Genomic DNA, 19,290 nt, shown 5'->3' with positions numbered 1-19,290 from the left:
TGTGATGATTTATTGACTTGACACCTTTACCTATAAAGGAAAGAATAATATTTAATGTACCGATGATTATTTGTTATTTCTCTTTTATGCAACATTATTATATTGTTAAAACGAGCATAACTAGACTAACATACGAATGTCTTAGCAATTAGAGGTATACACTATGTTGTTGTTGTCGTCGCATAATATATCTCTCAGCAAATTTGAATAAAGATTTTAAGACTATAATGTAGATTTTAAAAACGTTAAATACCAAAATGAAAAGAGGAAAATAAAATTTATGACTTAAAATTTATCTTGGGTTCTGAAGTTCAATGTTTGTTTCAATTTAAGTCAAGTTTACCAATTCGTAATGAAAATTTGTTTAATCGGAATGAGATTTCATTGATAAATAAACCATAATAGGTATGAGTCACAAACAAAATTAGATCGTTTTTTAGAAGCGGGCCCACAATTTATTACACGTAAATAACAACAAAAATAATCAATTGAGATCCACTTGATGGATTGCATTTTAGTCGAAGTAAACAGGGCCTTTTTAAGTCTTTGGTTCTAAATATTGCATTTTTTTCCTTCAAATCCCCACTCCTGCCATTGTTGTTGTAAAAAAAAAGCTATGAAAATACACAAGTTTAAAAGGGGGAAAAAATTGCTCAAGCTTATTACCAAAATTATATATAAAATCCAATCATATATTTATAAATGTGAAAGAAAATAATAATAAAAAAATAAGTGACATAATGGGGACGAGGAGCTAGAACCAAAGCCATGCATGCACAAATCGTCGATGAAGGATTATTCTGAGCGGTAATCTCTCCTTCCATGTTTCTCTCTCTGTTAGCACGCAGCTCGGACGTTGATCAATTGAGGAGTTTCCATCGCTGAATGATTGACGATGATGATTAATTTCATAGAATTTCTTCAATTTCGCCTTCTCCACTTGGTTTTGATCTTTCTCCCTAATTCAACCTTTTCCTTTCACTTTCCTTTGTTTTCTTCCATTTTCTTTCCCTCAAATTTCTCCTCTCTATGTATTTTCCTCCTCGTTCGTGTTTTTTTCCTGGAATTCCAATCTGATTCATGATACGCTTTGTTAATTTGTAGCTGTTTGTGTATATATACATATATATTTTGATAGAATTTGAGATTTCAGAGGACAGACGTTTTGCGTGTTGAATGATTGCATTCATGTTGGAGGCTATTTCTATTGTTCGGAAAATCAATCGAGTTTTTGTGATCCTTGAGTTGATGACATTGGTTGTTTCTTCGGGGTGATTTGATCTAATTCGGGAGGTTAGGATTGAATGCTCTAGTTCTTCATGGAATCGTTGGGGATCAATTCGTATGTTGGGAATCAGGGGAGGGAGATTATGTCAAGGACTTAGAGGTTTGTAAATTGATGGGGAACACATGTGTAGGACCAAATCTCGCCAATAATGGATTCTTGAAATCTGTTACGGCCGCAGTATGGCCAAGCCGGCCACCGGAGGAGAGACTTCCTCCACCCAAGGATGGAACTGACAGCAAAAGTAAAGAAAATGCGAGTCCTGATTCACCCAAAAATGCCGATGCTTCAAAAGATTCAGATCCCCAAAATGGTGTTCAAAGTACGCCGCCTGAAACGGTGAAAATTGGTAATAATGATCCACAGAAAATAGTGGAACGCGAGATGTCGTCTAGAGTGATTAAAGATGAAACTAAGGCACCAGAGGGTGCAAAATCGAAAAAGGCCACTCATATGAAGAGATTATCCAGCGCTGGACTTCAAATTGATTCGGTTCTAGGGAGAAAAACGGATAATATTAAGGATCATTACACATTGGGACGGAAGCTCGGGCAAGGGCAGTTCGGGACAACGTTTCTTTGTGTTGAAAAGGCATCCGGGAAAGAGTTTGCCTGCAAATCTATAGCGAAAAGGAAATTGACCACGAAAGAGGATGTGGAGGATGTTAGAAGAGAGATACAGATAATGCACCATTTAGCAGGTCATCCTAATGTGATACAGATTGTGGGAGCTTTTGAGGACGCCGTGGCAGTTCATGTTGTAATGGAACTTTGTGCGGGTGGGGAATTGTTTGATAGGATTATACAGAGAGGCCACTATACAGAGAAAAAAGCGGCTCAATTAGCTAGAATCATAGTCGGTGTTGTCGAAGCATGTCATTCTTTGGGTGTCATGCATCGGGATTTAAAACCAGAGAATTTTCTTTTCATCAGTCAACAAGAGGAGTCAGCACTTAAGACCATAGATTTTGGGCTCTCCATGTTCTTTAGGCCAGGTAGCATTTTATTTTTTCAACTGATTCTTATAGTTTTACTTTCTCGAAATCGTCCTTCATAAGGTTGTTATTTTGGATCTTGCTTGAGTCGGTTTTGTTTGAACTCCACCACTAAAAGCAACTGGGTTCCTGGGGTGGAGCTAGAATTTTCCATGAGGCAACAAATTTACCAATTACCTTTTCATACATTCTTTAAAATTCTAAAGTCTCTGGAGAAATTAGGCAGACATTTTTCAAATGTATAAATGACAATTTAAACCTCAGACTTCGAAAGGGAAAGAAATCTTGATTCTGAACCATGCTCATGTTGTTGGCCATTAGAGAGAAAACTAGAAAACTTTATGTATCTTAATTTTTTATATAATTGTTTTTAATTAAGAAAACTATGTATTAGTCCCTTCTTCTTTCTTTGGGCATAGAAGATCTGATAGTAATTTCTTAACTTTGCGCGTGATGGAATTGTCCAGCTGACTTGACGCAGCCAATCTTTTGATATAGAAATCAACGGCCGGCAGGCAACGAGCTGTTCAGTATAATATGCGTTTAATTAGTGGAATCTTTTCTTCTGCATCATGATTTTTCGTAAAATTGGAATTACTATATGTATAGAGAATCTTGCATCATCCTTCTGTTAGACTGCTTGAAGAGGCATTAGGTATCGCTTCTGACGATCAAATGAACTTCAATGGTTAGATGTATAGTCAAGCTGTGACGGAAAGATTGTGTTAGTTTAAATTATTCTTCATGAATAGTGATGTTTAAGCAAAAATTTAGTTGCGGTGAGAGCTCTATCCGTTAACATCATGTCATTTGTCTCCAATCTGCATTCACTTTCGTTTTAGTCTGACTGGAAATAGTTTCTTCTCAGGTGAAACTTTCACAGATGTGGTTGGCAGCCCTTATTATGTAGCCCCAGAAGTATTGCGGAAGCTTTATGGGCCAGAATGTGATGTATGGAGTGCTGGGGTTATCATATATATTTTACTAAGTGGCGTGCCTCCGTTCTGGGATGGTGAGTTTCTGGATTCAGAAATCATAGCTTTTTGGACTTTTCAGCCATTACATAGTGTTTTCATGGGTAACCAACTTTAGATACATAGATTATGTAATAAAATTCTTATTGTGTTTGGTGACCAGAGACGGAGCAAGGAATATTTGAGCAGGTTTTGAAAGGTGAGCTTGACTTTATATCAGAACCCTGGCCTAGTATATCAGGGGAAGCAAAAGACTTAGTGCGGAGAATGCTTGTACGAGATCCCAAAAAAAGATTAACAGCCCACGAAGTTCTTTGTAAGATTTTTTCTTTGGTGCATGCATTCATGGTCTCACCACAGCATGGAAAAGTTAAACACTAATTTTCTGAAAACTCGAGTTTAATATTGTTTTTAATTTGATTTCCGCTTTGTAGCTTAAATGATATGGTTTTTATTGAAAGATAGAAAGAAAAGAGACCAGACAAGGTTTAAGTGGAAAACCTTAATCCAAGGAGAAAAACCACGATAGAAAAGTTTTATTGTTTAATGTCATACTTACAAGAGACCTCAACCTCAGATATAAATAGAATGAGGGGAAACCCTAATTTAGTAAATATAGAGTAAACTACAGATATGCCCTTAATGCTAATGCAACATATTTCAACACTCCCCCTCAAGTTGAGGCATAGATATCGGCAAGACCCAACTTGCTAACACAAGCTTCAAACGTCTGTCTTGATAACCCTTTGGTAAGAACATCTGCAACCTGTTGGACTGAAGGTACATAGGGAATACAGATAACCCCGTGGTCTAACTTCTCTTTAATAAAGTATCTGTCAATTTCCACGCACTTGGTTCTATCATGTTGTACTGGATTATTAACAATACTGGTGGCAACCTTATTATCACAATACAGCTTCATGGGATCCGGACTATCCTGGTGGAGATCAGACAACTTTCTGCAACCAGATTTCTTCACACACTCCCAGATTCATAGCTCTATACTTTGCCTCAGCACTGCTTCTGGCCACTACACCCTGTTTTTTACTCCACCAAGTCACCAAATTTCCCCACACAAAGGTACAGTATCCTGAGGTTGATTTTCCATCAGTCACTGATCCTGCCCAATCTGAGTCAGTATATGCTTCGATGCTCCGCGTGTCATATTTTCTGAACACTAAGCCCTTCCCAGGGGTGGACTTCGGGTATCTCAGAATTCGAGTCACTACTTCCATGTGCTCTTCATACGAATTCTGCATGAACTGACTTACCACACTCACAGCATAAGAGACGGAAGGGCCTACTATAAGATGAGCAAATCAGTTTTCCTATTAGGCGTTGATACCTCTCCTTATTTACAGGAACTCCTTTCGAAATGCTTTTCAGTTTGCCATTGACCTCAATTGGTGTGTCAATGGGTTTGCATCCAGTCATTCCTGTTTCCTTTAACAAGTCCAGAGTGTATTTCCGTTGAGATACAGATATTCCTGCTTTTGATCTAGCCATTTCCATCTCGAGAAAATACCTCAGACTACCAAGATACTTGATTTCAAATTTGCCTACCATCCTTTGTTTCATCTTAACAATTTATGTCGTGTCATCTCTTTATAAAATGATGTCATCAACATACACCACCAACACAGCAATCTTCCCTAAAGGTTATTTTTTGGTAAACAATGTATGATCAGAATGCCCTTGAACAAACCCTTGGGACTTAACAAACACTGTGAACCTGCCGAACCATGCCCTAGGAGACTGTTTCAACCCATATAAGGACTTCCTGAGTTTGCAAACACGATTCCCAAACTTAGCTTCGAAACCTGGAGGCGGACTCATGTAAACCTCCTCTTCTAATTCACCATTCAGGAAGGCATTTTTTACATCCAGTTGATGTAGGGGCCAACCTTTATTCACGGCAACAGACATAAGAACTCGAATCGTGTTTAGCTTAGCCAGTGGAGAAAACGTTTCTGAATAATCAATTCCATACGTTTGAGTGAACCCTTTAGCAACTAACTTGGCATTATATCTCTCGAGCGTTCCGTCAGACCTATACTTCATTGTGAACACCCATTTGCAACCAACTGTCTTGTGACCTCTAAGGAGAGCTACTAACTCTCAAGTCTTATTCGCCTCGAGAGCTCTTATTTCTTCCATTACTGCCACTTTCCACTCGAGAACTTCCATGGCCGCATGTACATTGGTAGGTATTGCTAAAGCATCCAATTGGATAGTGAAAGCCTTAAACCCAGGAGATAAGTTACTATAGGTCAGAAAACTGTGCGGGGGGTACTTTGTACATAACCTGATTCCCTTCCTCAGAGCAATTGGCATATCCACAGTGGTATCATAATTTCCAGTTTTCGTCGGTCTCTCTCCAGTATCAGACTCTGAGACAATTCTGCATCTTCCTGAGGATCTTCCAGCACCTCATTACCTCTTGAAATTTCACCCTTCTCTGAGCTCGTCTCATCATTTTCTATGTTCTCAAACTTCTCTTCAAGAATGTCCTCTGAAACAACAAGATCTTGAAACCTGAGCTGGTTCCGATGCTTGGACACTTTCCGATGGAACACCAGGGATTTCCTGAGTTTCCTTTATGAGATTCTTCCAAAAGTATGTTATCCAAGGCACTTGTCTAGTAGGAAGGACATACACTAGAATAGCAGAAACAGAATTAGGCTCGAGACTAGGTAGACTGGGTTCAAGAATATTAAGACTAGGCTCAAGATTGAAGCTAATAGGTATGGAGTATGTGGAACTGTTATTCTCTTCACTCGTGGTCTTCCCCTGAAGATGACTAACTGGAAAGAACGGTTTATCTTCAAGGAACGTGACATCCATAGTGACAAAGTATTTTTTGGAAGATGGGTGAAAGCATTTATAGCCTTGCTGATGAAGGGGATACCCGAAAAGTACACACTTTTGAGCTCGTGGGGCAAATTTAGTCCGGTGTGGACCATGAGTGTGAACAAAGGCTGTACACCCAAACACACAAAGAGGAATCTCAGGAATAAGATGGGTAGACTGACAGGACTCTATGAAGCACTCAAGGGGTGTTTGAAACTTTAGAACCTATGAAAGGCATCCTATTAATGAGATAGGCTGCGGTAAGGACTGCATCTCCCCACAGGTATGAAGGGAGAGACGTTGGAATCATCAAGAAGCGAGCAACTTCAATGAGATGATGATTTTTCCGTTCAACCACCTCGTTTTGTTGCAGAGTATACACACAAGAGTTTTGATGGATGATCTCTTTTGACGCGAGGAATTCCTAGAGGGTGTGATTGACAAACTCACGACCATTGTCACTCCGAAGAATGGTAATCTTTATGTTGAACTGTGTTAAGATAGTGGTATAAAATTGTTTGAAGTTAGACAGAACCTCAGACTTATCAGCAAGATATACCCATGTAAGTCAGGTATGATCATCGATGAATGTTACAAACCACCATTTACCAAACAAGGTAGAGATGTTGGAAGACCCTAAACATTACTGTAGATCAAGTGGAAAGGCTGGATAGGTTTATAGGGCTAAGAAACAAAAGACACACAAGGTTGTTTAGCACGTATACAAACATCACAAGATAACGAAGAAACATTCACATTATGGAATAAGTGGGGAAACAAATATCTCATATATTGAAAACTTGGATGTCCAAGACGAAAATGCCACAATAAATAATCTTTTTAGACATAGTAAATGAAGATAAAAGGCTAGTCTTAAACAAGTTCCTGGAAGAAGCATCTTCAGAAAGGAAATACAGACCCTTGTCATATTGGGCAGTGTCAATCGTCTTCCCCGTGCTCAAGTCCTAAAACAAAGCAGCATCTGGTGACAGTTCAAATCTTTTGTTATTTTACTTATTGATAACAAGTTGTAAGAAATTTTTGGCACATGTAGGAAATTTTGTAGAATTAATCCCTGAAATGGTGACAGTCTGCCTTTTCCAGCAACAAGAGCGAAAGACCCATCCGCAATTCGAATCCTCTCATTTCCAGCATTCGGATAGTACGAGAGAAATCGATCAGATGAGCCAGTCAAGTGATCAGTTGCTTCTGAATCTAGAATCCATAACTCATTCCCTTCAACAAGGAAACTAAAATATTGAAGGTTACCTAATTGAGCAACTGTTCCAATCCCTATGGTACCTGAATCACCTGGGTTAGTCATCGAAGGTTGTGTCTAAGGTTGTGTACCCCCTTTAACCGATTCACTCACTAGAGCACGACCAGATTGACTTGTCATTTGGAGGGCGGCGTTTACCATTTGGAGGTCGACCATGCAGTTTCCAGCACTGATCCTTCGTGTGTCACTGTTTTTTGCAATGCTCACATATTGGGGGTGTTTTGCTATTCCGCTTGTCACCATCAGATCCAACGGATTTCACCCCAAAGGCAGCTGATTCTACCGTGGTAACACCAAACCCATTCATTGCACTTGATTCACTTCCAATCTAACCTTTGAATAGATGGTATCGGTTTCTGCCCTAGTATTCGACTTCGAACCGTATCAAATTTGGGGTGCAACCCCGCAAGAAAATCATACACACGCTCAACCTCCTCTATCTTCGAGTACTGAATTCCATCATGCGGGTAGTTCCAGATGATCTCCCGACATAGATCCATTTCTTGCCATAACAAAGACATCTTGAAGTATGATGTTACATCCATACTCTCTTGTTTGCATTCATGAACATGTTTACGTAGAGTATACAGGCGGGATGCATTCTAACATCTCGAATATAGTCGTCAGACTGCATCCCAAATATCTAGCAATGAATCCTCTCCTATCCAGACACGCTCTTGAGGATCCCCAGGACTTGGTCGTGGTATCTCTTCAGTCAAGTACCCAAACAATTGCTTCTCTCCCATGATCATTTCTGCCGAATTTCCTATAGTCCCAGATAAAATATTAGCAGTAGGAAGAGTAAGAAACATTGTTACCGGATTTTCTGAATAGATCGAGGAAGAATCATGGCCATTCAATTTGGCTCTGAGAGCGGCTGTTGTTGGAGTTCCCCATAGGATTCAGATCTGGGATGTTTCTATCCATAGGTAATGGAATTTTCTTCAACGGAATCGCCCATTCGAAACTGAGGTTGAACTGGGTACACATGAGGGAGAGGCTGTCCACCATGGTACTGTAAGGAGGAGGCTACTGTCGTAATTCTACCGGTGGCAAAATAGGGCGGCCTGTGATCGGCGTTGCTCCCAGACGGCTGCGAAGATGGGTAACGGACAGAGGGCTCGGCGATTGGCTTCGAGGTTGAAGCAAACGCGCTAATCTGACCCGACCCGGCAGCTGGAGCGAATCCACTGCCGTCTGGAGCGAACCTGATCGTGTGCGAAGTCGAAGCACCCCCATCGGCGATGTTCGGCTGGAATGGACTGGTACGCTGGAGCTGGAAAACGTTCGGCGCACCGGCTGGAGCGAACCCACCAGATCCCTATGTCAATCGTGATCCAAGTCAAGGCTGCGGTCCGAGATGTAGGCCGACTGGGTTGGTGATGCTCAGCGATTGAAGCTGTCCGAGATGCGCGCCAACTGGGCTGTTGAAGTCTAGCAGTAGGGCTCCAGATTGTTTGGGTTGCACTGGATTTAAGATGGTTCGGAGATATCGATCAACGGCAGCTTAAATCACAGCCATATTAGTCGTGTCTGCCAATGTTTCCTCACCTATCAAGTTTGATGACTGAATTTCTTCTATTGGGACTGACTGAATTTCTTCTATTGGGACTAGGGTTTCATCACCTTGCTCTAATACCATATTGAAAGATAGAAAGAAAAGAGACTAACATAAGGTTTACGTGCAAAACCCTAATCCAAAGAGAAAAAACCACGATAGAAAAGTTTTCTTGTTTAATGTCATATTTACAAGAAACCCCAACCTTAGATATAAATAGAATGAGGGGAAACCTTAGTAAATATAGAGTAAACTACAAATATGCCCTTAGGGCTAATGCAATATATTTCAACAGTTTTCAGTATTATTTGTTAGCTGTAACAATTATTCTTACTGCTTTTTATTTGTGTTGCCAATGTTAGGAATATTTTATTTCATAAGCTGACTCTAGAAGAAAATCTGTTTTGATATAAGGTATACCAGCCTTGGGCCTTCAATTATTGTGATATCCTAATGTAAAGTTTTTGTAGACTGTATGTTCTTTGAAGACAAGAAGAGAATTAGCTGCTGGGTACTCGGCAATATCCAAATATTTAGATCAGTTGCATTTATATAGGGTGTCAAGAAGATGTATTAGATATGCTTGGTAATACGTGCATGTCATATGTCTTCCACACTAGCATGGATGCAGTTTAGAATTCCGAGTTTTTGCTTTGAGGAAAATTTTTCAGTTCACCTGATAGATAATTCATATGATAAACTGGGATTGCTTGCTTTATGGTAGATTAACTTCTACATGACAGATTTAAAGCCTTGAGAGTGTAAATAAGTCGAGACTTTATTGCGTGTAGTCTCGAAACTCTTTTCCTAATCTTTTTCTCATATTTCAGTCCAATCTGTATATACGTTTGGTTTGATAAGTAGATATGAACAACGAAAGCATTATCTGAAACTCATTTTCTATTGTGATTTCTTGGCTGTTTCCTTCCATTATTTTGACCTACAAAATTTAAATTGGTGGACTAGTGATTATATTTTGTGTATATATTTATAACTGAAATAACAATTGCCATGGGATTGCTTATGATATTTTTAAATATCAATATACATAATTGATATACTTGTGAATTTAAAGAAAAAGGGCCCATCCTCTGGTGGTGAATGTATGTTCTACTCAATGTCTGAGGCAGTGACCATGTTTGGCCTCACAATAGATTAACATGCCGGGGTTGAAAATGGAATCAATTCTAGAAATTTTGAATTATATAAAATGAACGTATAGGTTAAATTCGTTCAAATGAATCTGAAATATCAAGTGAAGGACCATGTTCATTCCATGACTAATGTACATTATCCAATGCTTCAAAAATAAGACGTCTATGGGAACTTTAACTGGAAGATTATGTGACTTTGTCATCCCCTCAGTTCATTGGTATGTAAAATGGTTTTCATTGACAGTCCCAGTGGATATGGGGCAAAGAGACTCTTCAAACTTCGTTATGCTTACAACATTTCTCTGTGGTTCGAACGATTAAGAAGTAAGATTGAGATTTGCACTTCTTAAGTTTTTGCTCGTGAAATATGACTGTTAAGTTGTTAACGCTGCTGTTGTTGCCTTCAATAGAAGTTTTCTTATCTTAAGATATCCCAATATCAGTATGCTTAATTAGCTTTCTAATAGGGCCTTTGTGATTTTGCAGGCCACCCATGGGTGAAAGCTGATGGAGTTGCTCCTGACAAACCTCTTGATTCAGCTGTTCTAAGTCGTTTGAATCAATTCTCTGCCATGAACAGGCTAAAGAAAATAGCAATTAGAGTGAGTGCTCATCATCTAACTTTATGATTCATGATATCCAACAAACTATCAAGTAGCAAGGCTTGCAGTGTTGAATGTGCAGCTATCAAAGTCATTTTATACGAACATAAAATGCATATTATGAAAATGTTTCCTTGATGTATAGTTCACGATTTGGTTGCTTGAGGTCTTTTTCCTCAAATTGTTATTAAGTTTGCTCAACCTATTGTCCCTTCGTAGGTTATCGCAGAAAGCCTTTCCGAAGAGGAAATTGCTGGCCTCAAAGAGATGTTTAAGATGATAGACACGGACAATAGTGGTCAAATAACTCTCGAGGAATTGAAGCGTGGTTTGGAAAGAGTGGGTGCTAATCTTCAGGATTCTGAGATTAGCGGGTTAATGCAAGCTGTAAGTGATGCTATCTTCTCTCAGGAGAAATTAACCCCTCTTTCTAGACTTCATCTGGCGACCAATAACAGTTTATTTTTTTCCGTCTCCACATGCGATTCCAGAATTTACGTTTTATTTATTGTTAACAGCTCAAGTCTGCGTATAGATTTGGGAAATTGGGAAACCTTTTCATTTTCTCTTCTATATGATTTACAGCTAGACCAAACTGGCTTGAAGGGGCAATCTAAAAATTGCGAATGTGAAGATGGGTTTTAAATAAGCTCGTTAATAGCATTGTCGGTGTTACAAATGAGAAATTAAAAGCTTGAAAATATAGAAGTGTTAGAGATGAACAAATATTATATTTTAATTGCATGTACATTAGTGAGCAGGCTATGCGGTTTTCTATATTGTAGACATGTTAAAGATATAGTTTGAACAATTATTGATTCATTGCTAATATCAAACTTCATATTTAGTATCCTCAAAAAATGAGAAAAATATTTTCGTTACAGAATTACAACACATTTCTTCTACGATTTCTAGTGAGATAAACAATCCATGGGACATTCCAACATCGTGAAAGTCAATTATTATAAGTGAACTGAATGCTCACATTCTTATGATTTTTAAATATTATTATTTCAATTCAATATTTCAGGCAGATGTTGATAATAGTGGTACCATAGAATATGGCGAGTTTGTAGCAGCAATGCTTCATTTAAACAAGATTCAGAAGGAGGACCATCTCTTTGCTGCCTTCTCATACTTCGACAAAGATGGGAGTGGATACATCACACAGGACGAGCTCCAACAAGCTTGCGAAAAGTTTGGTTTGTCAGACTTTCGCCTAGAAGATATAATGCGCGAAGTTGACCAGGATAATGTACTTGTTCTTCTATTGATGATCTATTCTTATTGCCTCCCTTGCTTGAATGCCTGAAATATAAAAGGGTTGTCTTCCATTCTAATAATCATGCCTTTGATTTCTTTTCAGGATGGTCGAATAGATTACAGTGAGTTTGTGGCTATGATGCAAGACACTGGTTTTGGTCAGAGGTGATTGTAAAGCTGCATGACGATTGGAATTAAGGAAAGCCTTTAGGCTTAACTATTAACATGCCTCACTCTGGTTCCTGACCAAGAAGCCAATTTTATTTATTTTCTGGCCAGTAGGCCCAATACATGTTCTTTTTTATAGCTAGAAGGTGAAATTAATGCTGTTTGTAAAGATGACAAGCTTCAGAGAGAGTTAGTTTCTTGTTTCTGCTATTGTTTTTTCTCTCTTTCTTTCTTTTTTTTTTTTTTTTTTTTTTTTTTTTTTTTTTTTGTCCATATTGATTTGATTTATATTGAGGAATTAAGTTGGAATAGATTTCAAGTCTGTTAATTGAAAAATGCTGATCATTATTTAATCCTTGTTCTTTGTTTACTATGATTTTGGGGGTTCTATTCTCTATTATTGTACAAGGACTACTCTGCTCAGTTACTGTTGTATATCTTTGCTGAGGACACGATACTGATAATGGTGCCTTGAACATTTGACTTGAGAATTACTACAACGCTGCCTCATGGAGGATCTTCACGTAAGTTCTTCTCTTTAATAACAGGATATCTTCTGATCTTTTGCTAGCTTTTCTATTCAAAACTTATGTTTAAATTGGAATGCCTTTATTTTTCATGATTAAGTCTTATGTACTTTGGCTTTAGGTTTGATTCTGATTTTGGTTACATCATGTTGTAATTTGATTTCTCATCTTTTCTTGTATTTTGAGCATTAGACTCTTTGCATTGATGAATGGTTTTTTTTTTCTTTTTTTGAAGAATCATAATGAAAGGTTTGGTTTCCTTTTTAAATAATAATAATAATAAGACATCTTCTGAGATAATGAACATGATTTTCCTTGTTTATTGAACATCTGGATGGATGTGATTGAGAGTCCAAGATATAATGAATACTCATGTTCGATTACCGGCAGAAGCCATTTTTTCTTTCCAACTTTTTATGTGAATGACCATTGAAGGAAGGACAGGATATGGAGCAACAATAATATTTCAGTGATTTTGGAAAGGAAAGGCTATCAAATTCTTATCAGGTTATATGTTTGTAATGATTCTCATCTTCTCTTAATAGATTACCTGCGAGCTGTGGCTTCCTTTATGTGAAACCTGGCTCCACTCATCGCTTCCTCTATTTATTTATTTATTTGGATATTAACAGCATCTACAGTTTTTTCTATTTGAAAACAGTCATCCATGTTTTTCTTTTTTGTTTTATTTACTGATGCCATCTACTCTTATAAATGCTACACGTATGCTTTTTAATTGTGAACATGTATTGATATGGCAGAATTCATATATAACCCTTTTATTCAATTATCAGTGCCCTTGATAAGATAACAAGGGGCGACATATTAACAAGAGAAGAACGTGTAAAAACCTGTATTTGTTTGTTTGTCTGTCTGTTTTTTCTCCATATCAAGACATATCATTCATATTGCCTCTGTATTGACTCAAATAATGTACTACAAGCTATCCATAAAGTTGCATAACACGCATATGAGTTTACTTTCTAAGTTATTTGTCGTATTACAACCACTTACATATATTATTTCATTAACTCTAGGCCTCCGGCAATAACCATGTGCCAATAAATATTCATACTTCACTGTGGTCGATTTTATGTTTGATAAGTTCTTCTGATTGTAGATAGTTGACAAAAGCTGGTGGAGGATGATTCAAACTATTTTCTTGCCTATGTGGAAGGTTTTCCTAATCGTCACTTCAGGGGAATTATATCATTTACTTGCAACAGTTCACAAAGGTACCATAAGCCAGATTTGCTAAGGACCTAAAATGTATAATGCTACCCTTCTAATAAAATGAAATTTAGTTGAAGTTTAAAAATTTTTGGATCATTTTGTTATGAGTTCTCCTTTAAAAATGATCGATTTAATCTTCAGATATTCTCAAAATTTGTAGAAGTTGTATTATTGAGCTGGCTTATGGTGTGGATTATGCATCTCATTTATTTTGTTTCAGGAAAAAAGGTAAACATCAGAATATGTATTCAAAGACGAAAAAGGGTAACTATTGAAAGTATTGAATAATCTGAAGCTCTTATCTGGATCTGAATATTAATGGGAACTTTTTAGTTTTAATCCCTTATTTACCTTAATAACCAAGGGCACCTCTCTTTCAGTCATGGCTGGCTGAAAGCACATGATTTTTTTTTGTTGTTGTACTAAATAGCACATGACCTCTGACCTAACACTTTTTTTCTCTCCCTTTTCACATAACTGACACTTTTTTTTCTTTACAATAACCTCATTACAGTTAGGTTTTCCCTTCATTTTCAAGCCTCTCTTTCCAGCTGATGAAAGTAGGAGAAGGTAATGAAAAGTTGTCCAATCCTCACCAACCACTGTCACCTTCTAACCAGTTACCTTTCTGTTTGTCAATTTCAACTCTTGCACCATATGAACCATTTTGTTGCTGTTTCTTGCCTCCATATCATTAAAAACTTTCCACAATTAATGCAAACAGAAGGAGAAAAACAGTGCTGTGACCTACACACTTTTGACAAATGCAGAAGGGTCCATGCTCCGAGGGATGTTAAAAACCCTTCTCCATTTTTCTAATCGATAATTTTTTTCTCTTCATTAAAAAAAACTTTGAATATTAGTGAATATTTAAAAATATTTTCAGTGGAGATAACACTTTTAGCTAGAATAGAACAACCAATACACAACCCTAACCAACTTGTTTAAACATATACCTTCAACCCAACAATTAGAGATTTGAATCTCCCACTTCAACATGTCGTTGAACTAAAAAATCAACAAAGACACAACCACAAAACAATGAGAATAAGCATTAAAAGATTGAAACAACGCTATTCTAGATCGGTGGCCTTGATTTCATATCTTAGGTTTCCTACTAATTACTGTTTGATTTAGAATAGTTTTAAGTTGTTGCTTCTAGAACAACCTTCTCTAATGATCTTGTTGGCAGGGAATTCTAAGCTATTATCTCTTCCTTGGTTGGTGCTTCCAAGTTCACACATGGCATGTGGATGATGATGCCTCTTGGCCTTTATCCCCTTTGGCTTTGCATATGATAAGTCAAGTAAGTCACCTAAAAGTAGATCTATTAACTTTCTAATTCTTTTCCTTTTCTCGTACAATTAATGGCTAGATATTGCTGAACGTATTAATAATTATCTTTTCTACCTTATTATTATTATAATTATGGGGAAAAAATATTTTTTTGGTCCTCGTTTTTTATCTAGTTTCTATTTGGTCCCTAGATTTCAAAATGTTACACTTTTAGTCTTTAAGTTTTTAAGTTTTGAATTTGATTTCAAATTATCCTATAGACTTCAAAATGTTACAAATTTATCTTGAAATTTGAATTTTGTTTCAATTTGGTCCTTAAGTTTCAAATTTTACAATTTTAAATTTAATTTTAAAAATGATGAAAAATAATGAGACGTAATTAATTAATTAAGTTTTTTAAATTAATTTATAGACATTAATACTAAAAACAGAGAGTGAGTATTTAGTGAAAAGTTGAATTTAAATGTGTAGATCTTGAAACTTAGGGACAAAATTGAAAAGATACTCAAATTTCAAAGGTAAAATTATAACATTTTGAAACTTATGGACTAAATTGAAACCAAACTCAAAATTTAAGGACTAAAAAGTGTTACATTTTGAAACCTAGGGAGCAAATAGAAACTAAATCCAAAACATAAGAAATTTATATTATTATTATTATTATTGTTATTTATATATTTTTAATATTTATATCAGCCGTTGGCACTTGATTGTCAACCTTCATAATTAGGTTTGCAATTTAGAACTAGTAGTCAAACCTACTTATCAAGAGAGGAGATATGAGAAAGAGAAACAAAGTTCAAATTTGATTGAATTTTGCCTTGGGGTTAAAGTTATCGGTTGGATCGTCTGGAGTAGGTTTGGTTGTTGATTAGTTTACAACTTTTTTTTTCCTTTTTTTGTCATTATCATTGAGCTATATGGCATCCATGGTTCTTTTAACTTTTGTACTTTAATTTTTAAAGTATTTATTTTAATTCTTTGAACTTTTTTGAAAAATAATTGTTGTGGTCCTTAATTTTATTTTAGTTTAGCAAATTAATGATGTAGCTTTGAACATGATTTCAAGTTATTCGAGAAAGGTGGTAGACAAAAGAAAAGGATCCACCATATGGATGATCCAAAAATTAGACGAAAAATGTGAAATGACCTAGTTTTTGGGAAAAAAAATGTCGAATGATCCTTTGCTAACGTCAAATTTGAGTGAAATTACCAAAATATACTCGTGCGAACGCGAAAAATTAATTTTGCTCTCGCTCGTCTCGCTCTCTTCTTTTTTTACTCACAAATCACTATATCTCTCGCTCTACCTCGTCTCACTCTCTCTTCTATTTTTCACTCACAAATCACTATATCTCTCATTCTAGCTTGTCTCGCTCTCTTTTCGTTTAATCACTCACAAAATCACTCCTCTCTCTCGTCTCTTGCTCATCAGAGTTGGTCGCATCGGAGTTGCTCATATGAACTTGTCGTGTCGGAGAAGAAGAAGACGACGTACAGAGGAAGATTTTCACACCAAAGAAGAAGTGGAAAAAGAAAAAAGAAAGGCAATAATGTAACTTCACGTGGTCATAACATCAGCAAATGGGCATTTGACATTTTTTTTCAAAAATGAGATCATTTACTATTTTGGGCCTTTAAAATAGGTCTTTTGAGCAATTAATCCCAAAAGAAAATAAGATAAAAAAATAATAAAACGAAGATCAATATTATTTTTGAGAGTTCTGTGATTAAAATGGAATAAATTTAAAAATTCAGAAACCAAATTAAAATTTAAATCTGCCATCTATAATAGCCTAAATATAGTATTCACATTAAATTTTCAAAGTGTTTAGAAGTTTAAAGTTCTTTGGTTGAATGAATACTATTTGGTATATGTTTGAACATGAACATTATTCAGCATATAATTAACATATATTCTTTTTTCATGAAGTTAGTGGTTTCAATCTTTATACTTTCACACTTTTTGTTTAATATTATTGTATGGTATATGTTTCTAGTTAAGAGGAGATTATATAAGATGCGTGTATGCTTCAAATCTTTTTGGATAGTTGGTAAGAGTATCTTCAAATTATTGCACCCTTGAAATTATTGTTCAAAAGCCCATAATTTTTTTTATATATACGTGAGTGTCTAAGCCAGCTTACGCGCACCTCGACTAATCTCATGGGACAATCGTCGCCCTATAACATGTGGGTGTCAAGGAAGTTCTTAGTATATTAAATCTTAAGTAGATAGTTATCATGGATTTTTTTTTTAATTTGAACAACTACTTTCATTGAGAAAAACTGAAAGAATACATGGGCATAAAAATATTGCCTACTAAAAACACCCACCACTAAAGGAAAGGAATCCAGCTAAATAAAATGTTGCTTATAGAATAGTTACAAAAAAGCTTCAAAACTGAAGCCTAGAGGGACACATGAAATCTTACCAAAGACCACACTTCACCAAAGTCCCTTTCCCTACCTCTAAACACTCTATCATTCCTCTCCCCCCCAAATATCCCAAACAATAGCACACACCCCAACCAGCCATAAAAAAACGGCCTTTCTCTTTGAAAGGCAGATAGAGAAGAAACTTCTCGATCGTTGCATGGAAGTCTCTCCACCCAACAAAGCAAACATTGAACTCCTGCAAGAAAAGACTCCACAAAGTCCTTGCATACTGGCAGTTCCAATGGAGATGATCTAGGTCTTCCTCCACCATCTAACAAAGGATACAACAAAAAGGCCCCACAAGCGAAGTTCTTCTCCTAACAAGTCTATCAAAAGTGTTCACACGACCAAGTAAGACTTGCTAGATAAAAAATCTGACTTTCGGGAATCTTAATCCTCTAAATCACATCGAACACAGACACTCCAAGTGAAGAAGGATTTACAAGAAAACCCTTCACTAGGATTCGGATTCCAAATGCGAATATCCCTTCTCCTCTCCCTATACTTGCCTCCAATAAAGAAAGAAAAGAGGCAACCTCCGTCATTTCCCTATTGGTCAAATAACAATAGAACCCAAATGAAAAACATGGAGCTCTCGGTCTAGATTAGAAAATCAGAGATCGGGTGATACTTTAAGGAAGATAAGTGATAAATATGCGGAAAGATAGAAGAAAGAGCACTATCCCTCACTCACCGATCCTCCCAAAAATACGTACCTATGCCATCTCCCACAACACACCGAACAAAGTTATAAAAAGAAGGGAACTCAAACGAAGTGTCTTTCCATGAGTTCCGATGTGTGCCTTTAACCATTTTCGCCACCCATTCAAAGGGATGGCTGCGAATCCTTACGTTACCAACCCCCCCAAACTCCTCCGCCCAACTCTCAATCTTAGCCGGGCCATTGTTAATTCCCAAAATTTGGCACTTCTATTAATTTCAAGGCCAGACATAGCATTGAAAAAGTTCATCATGTGATTAAGAATGAAAAAAGAATCCTTGTTTCTGAAACAAAACAAGATCGTATCATCCATAAACTGGAGATGCAATAGGGCTACTTCGTCCGAACCAACCTTAAAGGCTCAATGATATTTCCTTCCACTCCCTTGGAAATGAGCCGACTTAAAACATCCACGACCAATAAGAATAGGAAAAGGGGACAAAAGATCCCCTTGCCTTAAACCTTGAGAAGCTTGGATCGATCCTTTTGGAGTACCATTGACTAAAATGGAATACTGCACATTCCTAATGCATCCCCACATCCACATTCTCCATCTAAACCCAAATTCCTTCTTCATCATAAACTTATCCAGGAAATCTCAATCAACATCTTAGGCCTTTTTGTCATCATAGATTGAACTCATGACTCCTAGTCCTTTGACCTTTTTTCATGTTCCCACTACCACTAGGTCAACCCATGACGGTTCAAAAGTCCATAGTTTTGAAATAGGAAAAAAAATAATAATTCTACAAAGAAAAATTATTAGGAAAACCAAATAAAAAAGATGACTCCAGCAAATACTTTTCAAGCATTTATCTTTCAATTATTGCACACTTGAAATTATTGTTCACAAGTCCATAAATTTGAAATATATAACATCAATTCTGGAAAAAAAAAAAAGGAAAAAAAAAGAAGGAATTATTAGGAAAACCAAATGAAGGAAATATA

At 36.7% G+C, this 19,290-nt stretch overlaps 1 protein-coding gene across 1 annotated transcript; it reads left to right on the top strand.

Moving 5' to 3' along the window:
- Positions 1–1,349: 1,349 nt before the first annotated feature.
- On the top strand, positions 1,350–12,330 carry LOC120090388 (calcium-dependent protein kinase 20-like). The gene is made up of 7 exons (XM_039048015.2): positions 1,350–2,279; positions 3,148–3,291; positions 3,417–3,569; positions 10,581–10,696; positions 10,916–11,083; positions 11,727–11,951; positions 12,063–12,330. Exons 1-7 carry the CDS (start codon positions 1,400–1,402, stop codon positions 12,126–12,128), a joined length of 1,752 nt encoding a protein of 583 aa, XP_038903943.1. The 5' UTR covers positions 1,350–1,399; the 3' UTR covers positions 12,129–12,330.
- The last annotated feature ends 6,960 nt before the right edge of the window (positions 12,331–19,290 follow it).

Source organism: Benincasa hispida, chromosome 11 (assembly GCF_027475165.1).
Source record: "Benincasa hispida cultivar pf3 chromosome 11, pf3_genome.v1.1, whole genome shotgun sequence".
Classification (NCBI taxonomy): domain Eukaryota; kingdom Viridiplantae; phylum Streptophyta; class Magnoliopsida; order Cucurbitales; family Cucurbitaceae; genus Benincasa; species Benincasa hispida.
Note: the sequence above shows the minus strand (reverse complement) of the source record. Positions and strands in the feature narration are given on the sequence as shown.

What these genes read in the sequence shown, in the direction of transcription:
- LOC120090388 (XM_039048015.2), top strand. Translation starts at nt 1,400, where the DNA reads ATGGGGAACACATGTGTAGGACCAAATCTCGCCAATAATGGATTCTTG. An exon ending in TTAGCGGGTTAATGCAAGCT is followed by an intron (nt 11,084 to 11,726) that starts GTAAGTGATGCT and finishes TCAATATTTCAG; the next exon opens with GCAGATGTTGATAATAGTGG. An exon ending in GCGAAGTTGACCAGGATAAT is followed by an intron (nt 11,952 to 12,062) that starts GTACTTGTTCTT and finishes ATTTCTTTTCAG; the next exon opens with GATGGTCGAATAGATTACAG.